At 31.0% G+C, this 12,485-nt stretch overlaps 1 protein-coding gene across 2 annotated transcripts in view; it reads left to right on the top strand.

The window, feature by feature from the left end:
* Window positions 1-12,096, top strand: part of LOC126892620 (gastrula zinc finger protein XlCGF57.1-like) — a 34,243-nt gene extending 22,147 nt beyond the window's left edge. For both annotated transcript variants that reach the window (XM_050662215.1, XM_050662214.1), the window contains one exon: window positions 9,533-12,096. In XM_050662215.1, coding sequence (XP_050518172.1) covers window positions 9,533-11,328 — 1,796 coding nt within the window. In that variant the 3' untranslated portion in view covers window positions 11,329-12,096. The remainder of the gene's footprint in view (window positions 1-9,532) is intronic.
* The last annotated feature ends 389 nt before the right edge of the window (window positions 12,097-12,485 follow it).

Below are 12,485 nucleotides of genomic sequence, written 5' to 3'. Positions count from 1 at the left end.
GAATTTCCCGCCAAAAAATAAAAAAAAATTTTCATATAGATCTTTATGAAACTTACAACTTTTTTAAATTAAGTTTTTGGCTAGCTCTTGACTCGTCTGAGATAAAAAATAAAAACATAAAAAGCCTAATTAGGCTCTAGGGGGTCACGTGACCACCTAGGGGGCTAAAAATTTCAGAAAGTGAGTTCCTCTATATGTGCTAAAAAGTGACCTATATGGAATTTAAATTGAGTTGAGGGGAATTTTCATCATCTTACCCGGCTAGGCCCTTTAGTATGGATGTATTAATATTATACAACATAAGACAATAGCCGGAAACAAATGAGAAGAGTTTAAGAGTCCTATTGCGTGACTTTTTAATTATATCTGATAGTTGCCAGAATCCTAATCAGCCACATACAGGGTGGTTCATTAGTGTGAGGAAGTCCAATTACTTATTTGTCGTAAGAGATATGAAAAAAAAAATGATTTATGTAAAAGTTGGGGCGTAGATAGAACCCTAATTTAAAAATATTTAAGTTAAGGCAGGGTTAAGTTTTCCTTAATGGAACACATTTTGGGATTCTCCTCGATGTCTTCTTTCTTAAAATTTATAGTTTTGTAATTTTATATGGGGTAGTTTAAAAGATAATTACATTGTTTCATTAATGTCTTAGCAACTTTTACACTCTTATTATTATCTGATCACAGTTAATCAGAAACTCTATTTATTAAACCCTTTTTAATATAGTCTAATATTGTTAAAAATTATTAATATGTATAGCGAAATGTTTCATATTAGCATACAAGGTTGGACGAAACTCAGAATGAGAATTTTCTGAGTTTTCTTAAATGGAACACCCTGTATTTTAGTATTGTAATGAAATTATATTTTATAGAACTTTTTTATTTCTTAAGCATTCCCTATACCTGATTTCTTTAATTTGTGAGTTATTCTTGATTATTTAAGCCAAACATTAAGCAATTCCAATAAAAATTACGTGAAATTCTTTGAGGTTGGCCGTAAAAATGTTCAATCAAAATTAATTTTTCGAAAAAAATATACATATTAATCTAGACTGATTCTTAATGTATTAATGGTGCATGATATATCAAAATACCTAGCAAATATAGCAAAATATTGTTGTTGCGTAAAATATTAATAGAAACAGAATATTTTATCTAGTTGGCTATGAATTTGACACTAAATTTACTTAAACATTTGACATTATACTATTTTTATAGTTCTAGTGGCTTTGTTATAGCCGATTCGCTAATCTAAAACACAACTGTCTACACTACAATCACAATAAAAATGCACTACATATACAGGGTGTCCCAGACTAATTTACCCAGGCTATATCTCTTAAACGAATAGAGATTTTCGAATGGGACAAAAACTGATCTATTCCATTTGCAATACACTGTAACATGGCGTAGAAAAAATCATCCCGTATATATTCATCCCTTAGTTACAACCCCTAACTTTAATTTTTTTAATAGCACCCTGTACATTTTTTTATAGTTTTGGATGTGGTCTTCGATCGTCTATTCAACACATTTTTTTAAAAATAAAATCGGTTCGTAAATTATCAAGAAATGATCAGTTTATTTTTTTTAATTATGTGTCCCAGCCTAATTTATCCAGGCTATATATCTTAAACGAATAAAGATTTTCTAATGGGACAAAAACTGATCTATTTCATTTGTAATACACTTTAATATGGTGTAGAAAAAATCATCCCCTACATATTCATCCCTTAGTTACAGGGTGCTATTAAAAAAAATTAAAGTTAGGGGTTGTAACTAGGGGATGATTTTACGCCAAATTAAAGTGTATTACAAATGGAATAGATTAGTTTTGTCCCATTCGAAAATCTTTATTCATTGCCATTAAGAAATATAGCCTGGATAAATTAGTCTGGGACACATAATTATCAAAAATAAACTGATATTTTTCTTAATTACTTACTAACCGATTTTATTTTTAAAAAATTGTGTTGAATAGACGATCGAAGACCACATCCAAAACTATAAAAAAATGTACAGGGTGCTATTAAAAAAATTAAAGTTAGGGGTTGTAACTAAGGGATGAATATTTAGGGGATGATTTTTTCTACGCCATATTACAGTGTATTACAAATGGAATAGATAAGTTTTTGTCTCATTCGAAAATCTCTATTCGTTTAAGAGATATAGAGTGGGTAAATTAGTCTGGGACACCCTGTATATAGAAATAATCCAAATCCAACCAAGAATGTTCAAGGAGCACTCCTGGGTGCACCATTATTAATATGAATTTTTCTAATGAGGAACTGATTAATCTGATTTTTGGGCTAGGAGTTTATAACAGTAATGTGCTACTAGCAATAAGAATTTAGCAGACAAAGAAGAGAAACTTTTCAAATTTTATTAGAGGGACTAGACACTTAGACTGAACTTAGATAGGAACTTTAAACTTAATGCTTTAGAGAGATTTCGATAAACTATTACACATTGCAAGAAGGGTTTGGTTTGAACTGTAAATCAACGGCATAGTATACCAATGTGGTATACACGTTAAAACAATTTATTTAATAGAACAATGTTTGATGTTTTTTGTTATATTAACAATTTAAACCAAATACAGGTGTATTTTGAATGTTCAGTATAGAATTAATTACCTGTAAGTCTGCACATACCATTTCTTTGCACACTGCTTTACTGTGCATACCACATCTGGCTGCTTATACAAATGCAAATACTTTATTGGTCCTGTATTCACATTTTTGTGAATTTTTTTCGAAGCTATGGTAGAATTATTTTATTTTTAAATTAAACAAACATATTAAGTACAATTCAAAGAATATTTAAGAAAAAATTCAATCCAAAATATTGAAAAATAAGCCATTGGCGACAAATTTTGGCAGGCGGCACAAAAAAAATGGATTTTGCGGTGGACATCAGAACTCATAAACATTTATAAATAGAGATGTGTAGGCAGTAGAAAGTTAAAATTTGATATTTAATAAAAATGGGTTTACATGATTGTTGATAATTCAAACTAAAAATTTTACGTATAATTTTTTTTTTGGTCAATGAACACTTATTAATATATACTGAGTTCCCCCACAAAATTGCATTATACCACATGTGGCTGTAAGCAAGGCTATAATAAACATTCATTATATACAGTGAGGACATTTGAGTTGGAATAAATTCATTTTCTCTAGAATGGCCGACTCTGGAGATAAATCCCGAAACAGATCGATTTTTATTTTTAAATTATAATTTTTTGGCATAGGTATCATACTAGTGACGTCATCCATCTGGGCGTGATGACGTTATGGATGATTTTTTTAAATGAGATTAGGGGTCATATTATAGCTCATTCGAAAGGCTATTCAATTCTCTATTCAGTGATATAACATAATTATTCATACAGGGTGTCCAAAAAAGTTTTTTTTTTGAATTAAATTACTTAATTGAGACAAAAAGAAGAATCTATATAATTTATTTAATGCAAAATACTTTTCTTGCTGGCAAAAAGAAAACAGAAAATAATGTTAATTTGAAAAACACACATTGCTTTTCGCTTAAATTAAATGTTCAAACTGCTAAGGGGTAGGTGGGTGGCAGCTTTAATATTGAATTTAAGCGAAAAGCAATAGTTATTTATTAAATAACCATTTTTTTCCTGTTTTCGGACGGCATTAAAATGTATTTAGAATTAAATAAATTATATACATTCTTCTGTTTGTTTTATTTAATTTAATTCAAAACATTTTTTTGGGCACCCTGTATAAATAATTATTTTAATGTTTATATTAGTGAATAGAGCATTGAATAACCTTTCGAATAAGCTATCACACAAACCCTATTCTCGTTTAAAAAATGAACGATTAAGTCATCACGCCCAGGTGGATGACATCACTAGTATGATAATATAATATACGCCAAAAAATTATAATTTAAAAATAAAAGTCGACCTGTTTCGGGATTTATATCCAGAGTCGCGCATTCTCGAGAAAATAAATTTATTGCCAACCGTCACTAAAGTCATTCATTACTGTACTCATTTGCCCTCATTTGCGGCAGTAAAGTTCCACTTTATTGTACTAAAAGAAGAATTTTTACTTTACCTGCCGCGATTAATCAAATTAACTGAGATTGAATGTAATTGGTGGTTGGCAGTAATCGAATGGCGAATATTTGAGTGAACTTAAAATTTATTTACTTTAATTATTAAAAATATTGTACACATTATTTATAATGTGTACATATACAGGGTGTTTGTTAAAGAATGGGCCATAGCTTAACCTCAGGTTACTGAGATTAAAATAGGCCGATTTAAGCTAACTTACCTTAGTACACAGTTTATAATAACCGAGATACAGGGTGTCAAAGTTAAACTTTTTTTTTTATTTATTATTGAATATTTCCTGACAGGTATGAGATAACAACATTAAATTTGGTATGTGGGGGTTTTTTGGGTCGAGAAAACTAAATTCCCTACCAAAAATTATGCATTGCCCAGAGGGCGCCACATACGCCTTTCAGCACTCATCTGTTACGTTCAATTTTTTTTATCCCTCACTCTGTATAATTTTGAAATTAAAATTTTTATTCTCCTATTAGTTTTACTTAAAAAAGGTATACTTCTTTCATCTCCCTAAACTCAACCGTTTTCGAGATAAACACATTTTAAATCTGCGATACACCATCATTTTTAGCATAATATCATTGTAGTTACACCCGAAAAATAACTTAAAACCATAAAATTATCAAAAAATGTATCGCAAATTTCTTCAAATGGAATTTGCGATGCAATGACATAAATTTGAGAACTGGCACAATTATTATGGTTTTAAGTTATTTTTCGGGTGGAACTACAATGATATTATGCTAAAAATGATGGTGTATCGCAGATTTAAAATGAGTTTATCTCGAAAACGGTTGAGTTTAGGGAGATGAAAAAAGTATACCTTTTTTAAGTAAAACTAATAGGAGAATAAAAATTTTAATGTCAAAATTATACAGAGTGAGGGATAAAAAAATTGAACGTAATAAATGAGTGCTGAAAGGCGTATGTGGCGCCCTCTGTGCAATACATCATTTTTGGTAGGGAATTTAGTTTTCTCGATCCAAAAAACCCCCACATACCAAATTTCATGTTGTTATCTCATACCTGTCAGGAAATATTCAATAATAAATAAAAAAAAAGTTTAACTTTGACACCCTGTATCTCGGTTATTATAAACTTTGTAATAAGGTAAGTTAGCTTAAATCGGGCTATTTTAACCTCAGGAACCTGAGGTTAAGCTATGGCCCATTCTTTACCAAACACCCTGTATAAATAAATAAATAAATAAATATTATACACATAATTATATTCATATAAAATAAATTTAAACTTTACCGATTTAGTAATTATTCAGTATTGATAACGATTAAAAGTCGAAAGCGGCCATCTTGCAAAAGTTATCTGTCATCACTGTCATGAAATTATTTTGACGTCTAAAATTTAAAAAGTTCTTAAATTGTAAATTACAAGTAAGTGTGTAAACCAATATCAAATTATGTTGGCGATAAAATTTTGTATGCACCACGTCAGTAATAAACTCTTTATCGAACTCGTCTGTTACTCGCCTCGCTTTGCTACGCTCGCTCTTCTCGTAATATCAGACTTGTTCGATAAAGAGTCATTTTACTGACTTGGTATATAAATAACTATTATTCCAACTCAAACGTCCTCACTGTATATTAATGTAGAAATGGGTAGTTTGTTATATAGAGTGTCCAGAAACTCTACCGACAAACGAAGACAGGAGATTCCTCAGATAATTTTAAGACAATTTAACCCAATTCATCTAGTCCGAAAATGCTTCCTAAAGGAGCTAGAGCTATTTAAAGATGGCGTCTGGTAATTCGTTTTTCTTAAATATCTCCAGAACGCTTCTATTTAGAAAAACGAAAATTGGTACACATATTTATCTTGCAGATAAATCGATTCCATCCATTGTAAACTAGTACCGGCCATAGGCGTCCGTTTTGGTAGTTATATTATCGCATAACTTTTTATTTTTAATTTTTAAACATTTTTGAGTCTGGATTATTAAAATGTAAGGTGTTGTAGTACTAAATGGTACTCTTACTAAGTCGAAAGGATACACCGTTTTCTAGAAAAATCGATTTGAAATTTTTTCGTGTTTTGAATATTAAAAAAAATTCAAAAAAAACCTATTTAGAAAAACGAAAATTGGTACGTTTATACAGGGTACAGCTAAAAATACAGGTCATAAATTTAATCACATATTCTGGGACCAAAAATAGTTCGATTGAACCTAACTTACCTTAGTACAAATGTGGACATAAAAAAAGTTACAGCCCTTTGAAGTTACAAAATGAAAATCGATTTTTTCCAATATATCGAAATCTATTATAGATCTTTTATTGAAAATAGACATGTGGCATTCTTATGGTAGTAGTATCTTAAGAAAAAATTATAGTGAAATTTGGACACCCCATTAAAAGTTTATGGGGGTTTTGTTCCTTTAAACGTCCCCAAACTTTTGTGTACGTTCCAGTTTAATTATTATTGTAGTACCATTAGTTAAACACGATATTTAAAAAAAAAATTTGCCTCTTAGTACTTTTTCGAAAAGTCAGTTTTTATCGAGATATTTTGAATATTTGTCAAATTCACCACATATTTTTATATGGCTAAGTACGATTATATATATACTTGTTAATAATATGAACATTTATTTATGATTTACATTTTTAGGTATATTTTGAACCATATTAAAAAAGAAGTAATATCTCGATAAAAAGTGCCTTCTCAAAAAAATTCAAAGAGGCAAAAAAGTTTTAAAAACACTGTGTTTAACTAATGGTACCGCAGTAAAAGTTTAATTGGAACATACACAAACATTTGGGGGGTTTAAAGGAACAAAACCCCCATAAAATTACATATTAAAAAAGAAGCCGCAACTCGGTAAAAACTACCTTATCGAAAAAATACTAAGAGGCAAAAAAGATTTAGAAATATTGAGTTTAACTAATGGTACCACAATAATAATTTAATTGGAACGTACATAAAAGTTTGGGGGGGTTTAAGGGAACAAAACCCCCATAAAATTTTTATGGGGTGCACAAATTTCACTATAGTTCTTTTTTAAGATGTTCCTGCAATAAGAATGCCACATGTCCATTTTCAATAAAAAATCTCTAACAGTTTTCGAGATATTCGAAAAAATCGATTTTCATTTTGTAACTTCAAAGGGCTGTAACTTTTTTTATGTGCATATTTGTACTAAGGTAAATTAGGTTCCTTCGATCTATTTTTGGTCTCAGAATATGTGATTTAATTTATGACCTGTATTTTCGTTACACCCTGTATATACAGTGGAACCCGCTTATTGGAATAGCCTTGGTGCCAAGCAAAAGTATTCCTATAACCGGGATATCTAAAGGGATATTCTAATAACCGATCGTTGGTGGCTAGTAAAAACGTTTCGGGAAATCAAATTTCTATTCCTTAAACCGGGATATTCCTTTAACAGGTATTCTAATAAGCTGGTTCGACTGTATTCCAGAGATGAATCGATTTCATTAATTTCGAATTTCTAGTACCGGTCATATGCGTTTGTTTTGGGTAGGCCAACGGTTATTTTATCGCATAACTTTTTTGTCTTTAATTTTTAAGAATTTTTGACACTAAATTATTAAATTATGAGGTATTCTAGTACTAAAAGTTACTTTTGCTTTAAGTTGGTAAAATACACCGTTTTTTTTAATTATTTTTTAATTTCTTTTCAAATTCCGGAAACGAAAAATTTTCAAATCGATTTTTCTAGAAGTGTGTCCTACCGACTTAAAGCAAGAGTACTGTTTAGTAATAAAATACCTGACAATTTAATAATCCAGTATCAAAAATGCTTAAAACCTAAAGACAAAAAAGTTATGCGATAAAATAACCGTTGCCCTACCCAAAACGGACTCCTATGACCAGTACTAGAAATTTGCAATGGATGGAATCGATTTATCTCTGGAAGATAAATATGTGTACCAATTTTTGTTGTTCTAAATAGAAGCGTTATGGAGGTATTTAAGAAAAACTAATTACAAGACGCCATCTTAAAAGAGCTCTAGCTCCCTTAGGAAGCATTTTTGGACTAGGGGAATTTGGATAAATTGTCTTAAAATTATCTGAGGAATCTCCTGTCTTCGTTTGTTGGTAGAGTTTCTGGACACCCTGTATATATTAATGCAGAAATGGGTACTGTGTTTTTAATTCTAGATGTAGCATAAAAAGCTTTATTCAATTTTTATGTTCACTGAATTTGCTTGCTCTAACCATTTGAGATTACAATAAGATAGGTAGAGTGAGTGAAAGATAATTTATTGTTTCTATCATGGATAATTAAGATATAGTCATTGGTAAATAAGTTGTATGAGTGAAAATAAATGATTTCCGTTTTGTCAATGTTTAATATTAATCCGTTAGTATTACACCAGCGTATAAAGCAGTCCACAACAGTCTTCATTGCCATTTTTAATTCCTCGAGTGTACTTGCGGAGACTATTCACGAGGTATCATCGGCAAATATTGATATTATAAGTGCCAGTATATGATCTGGTAGGTCTTTAAAAAATTAGGAATAATAATGGTCTCAGCACGGATCTTTGTGGTACTTCTTTATTTGTCATAGATGGATCTGAGCTTGATTCTTTAATTTTAACAACACTCTTCCTGTCACTTAAGAAATTTATTACCCATTCTAGAAATATACCATTAAAACCAACTTTATATAATTTATTATGAATAAATGTTATGTCTAAGCAGTCAAAAGCTCGTGATAGATCAAAAAATAGTCTGCCACGTAGTTTCTACTATCTAATTCATCATAAATACGCTCAAACAAGCTGCATGCAGCCGTGAATGTCGACATTTTTGGTCTAAATCCGTATTGGTTTGGAGTTAATAAATTGTATTTGTTAAAATGCATATTTTAACCGGCGTCCAAAATAATAATCTCGGACGCTCCCTCGTAAAACCACCCCAACTTACTTAACTCGCAGACTCTACGGGCGAGAAAAGTAACTAATTTTTGCGGGAGTGTTCCCCTTCCGATAAGGGTTCTTTACGCGGAGAGCCATTTTTTTTCTTCCACTTCCGTCTTCAACCTTGTAGAGTTAACAACTACAATTGAGTCCAGGGTTCTTTACACGTGCGTCATCATTTAAAGTATACGAAAAAGTCGATGATAAGTCGGAAAATGAGCGCCGAAAGACGTATGTGGCGCCCTCTGGGTAATACTTAATTTTTGATGGCAAATTTAGATTTATCGTCCCAAAAAACCCCCGCTTACCAAATGTCTGGTTGTTAATAAAACAAAAGTTTAACTTTGGCACCCTGTATTTCGGTTATTATCAATTTTTGTACTAAAGTAAGTTAGCTTAAATCGCCTTATTTTAAGTTCAGGAATCTAAGGTTAAGCTATTGCCCATTCGTTACCAAACACACTGTATTTATACATTATACTGATTTAACAGATAATTATTATTTTAGGTGTCTCTTGCGAAGGCATCCAAAATGATGAATGCAATGCAATATTAAAATATCCCGGAAATAACTTTAACCAAAATTTAACTGCTACTACAGATGTGAACAGAGAAGAAAAATATTTTGAATGTGAAATATGCTCCAAACAATTTTCAACAAAGGGTTCTTTAACAATACATATGACAGTGCATACTGGTGAAAAACCATTTGAATGTGAAATTTGCAAGAAACAGTTTTCATTGAAAGTATATTTGAAATCGCATATTATGAGTGTGCATACTGGTGAAAAACCGTTTAATAGTGAAATTTGCACCAAAACGTTTTCAAGGAAACAAATTTTAAAGTCGCATATGAGAGTGCATACTGTCGAAAAACCATTTAAATGCGAAATTTGCACCAAACAGTTTGCAAGAAACACACATTTAACTAGACATATGATAGTTCATACCGGTGAAAAACTATTTGAATGTGAAATTTGCAATAAACAATTTTCAACAAAGGGTTCTTTAACAATACATATGGCAGTGCATACTGGTGAAAAACCATTTGAATGTGAAATTTGCAAGAAACAGTTTGCATTGAAAGTATATTTGAAATCGCATATTATGAGTGTGCATACTGGTGAAAAACCGTTTAATTGTGAAATTTGCACCAAAAGGTTTTCACGGAAGCACGGTTTAAAGTTTCATATGAGAAGGCATACTGGTGAAAAACCTTTCGCATGCAAAATATGCACCAAACAGTTTTCAAGGAAAGAAATTTTAAAGTCGCATATGAGAGTGCATACTATTAAAAAACCATTTGAATGTGAAATTTGCACCGAACAGTTTGCAAGAAACGCACATTTAACTAGACATATGAGACTGCATACTGGTGAAAAACCATTTAAATGCGAAATTTGCACCAAACAGTTTGCAAGAAACACACATTTAACTAGACATATGATAGTTCATACCGGTGAAAAACTATTTGAATGTGAAATTTGCAATAAACAATGTTCAACAAAATGTTCTTTAACAGTACATATGGCAGTGCATACTGGTGAAAAACCATTTGAATGTGAAATTTGCAAGAAACAATTTTCATTGAAAGTAAATTTGAAATCGCATATTATGAGTGTGCATACTGAAGAAAAACCGTTTAATTGTGAAATTTGCGCCAAAACGTTTTCACTGAAGCAAGGTTTAAAGTTCCATATGAGAATGCATACTGGTGAAAAACCTTTCACATGCAAAATATGCATCAAACAGTTTTCAAGGAAACAAGTTTTAAAATCGCATATGATAGTGCATACTGGTGAAAAACCATTTGAATGCGAAATTTGCACCAAACAGTTTTTAACAAACACACATTTAACCACACATATGAGAGTGCATACTGGTGAAAAACCATTTGAATGTAAAATTTGCACCAAACAGTTTGCCAGAAACACAGATGTAACTAGACATATGATAGTGCATACTGGTGAAAAACCGTTTAAATGTGAAATTTGCTCCAAAAAGTTTGCAAGAAAGTTAGATTTAACTAGACATACGATAGTGCATACCGGTGAAAAACCATTTGAATGTGAAATTTGCAATCAACAATTTTCAACAAAGGGTTCTTTAACAATACATATGACCGTGCATACTGGTAAAAAACCATTTGAATGTGAAATTTGCACCAAACAATTTTCAGTCAAACTAAATTTAAAATCGCATATGAGAATACATACTGGCGAAAAACCTTTCACATGCAAACTATGTTCAAGACAGTTTTCACATGACTCTAGTTTAAAAGCACATATGAGAACTCACCGGTGAGAACAATGTAAAAGCACATCTCGCTTATCCGGAAGAAAATTGACACAACTCAAAAATGCATAAATCGAGTTATCTTGTTAAATGACTTCAAATTTCTATCTATCGAGTCGCTTAAAAGATGGAATCCAAGGTCACGTGAACACTCAATGCAAGCATCGACCGGTCGGTCGAAGCCAGACGTTCTAAGAACCGTTTACACCCTCATTATTTGTGTTTCGCACTTCCGCTGGTGAATTTCGTTAAGATGTGCTTAAAATATAGTTTTGTTGAGCGGTGTAAACGTGGGAGAAGTGGTGACATCGGGAGAGGAAAGTTTAAGATTGCATACGGTTCACGGGATCAGTACATCTTTTCAGCGGCTGTGGCTATAGACTATAATACTTTTATCAGGAAAAATGTCACATATATGTTTACATCCAACTTCGAAAGATAGCGGTAGTGTCATTATTCCTTTGGCGGTAAAATAAATACTTTTATTCCGGAACAACGACACTTTTCAGTTATGCTCTGACATTCGATGTGAACTTATCGTTACTTATCACAAAAACCGTTGTATTTCGAGGAGTGTCTTAGGTATTTGTCGTCAATTTAAAAAAAACTGACCAACATTTTAAAAGAAAAGTAACAACACAAAGTTTTGATTTCCTTTATTAAATCAAATATTATGTGCTTGTAAATTTTTTTACTTAGTTATTATTGTAATAGTTATTTTGATTTTACTGATTTATTTTTAGACAACTGTATGTAAATAAAAATACTTAATTCATATTATTTTATTTACAAAAACAATTAATACTAAAAACAAGTAACTAAAAACTCACCCATAATGATTTATTTAATTATTTAATACAATTTATTTTGTTACATTTAAACCGCGAAATGTACATTCAAAAACCACCTGACGAGGATTTTAAAATACACTGAATTCAACAAAAATGTCTGGTATTTATACCACATGCAGTTAACCTATTATTTCCTGGAAGGAATCGAATAAATTAAATGTACTACTATAATACTACTGTATTATTATAAATTATACTGATTTAACAGATAATTATTATTTTATGTGTCTCTTGCGAAGACATCCAAAATGATGAATGCAATGCAATATTAAAATATCCCGGAAATAACTTACCAAAATTTAACTGCTACTACGG

This window comes from Diabrotica virgifera, chromosome 9 (genome assembly GCF_917563875.1).
Source record: "Diabrotica virgifera virgifera chromosome 9, PGI_DIABVI_V3a".
Taxonomy (NCBI): Eukaryota; Metazoa; Arthropoda; class Insecta; order Coleoptera; family Chrysomelidae; genus Diabrotica; species Diabrotica virgifera.
This window is presented reverse-complemented; position numbering and strand designations above follow the sequence as displayed.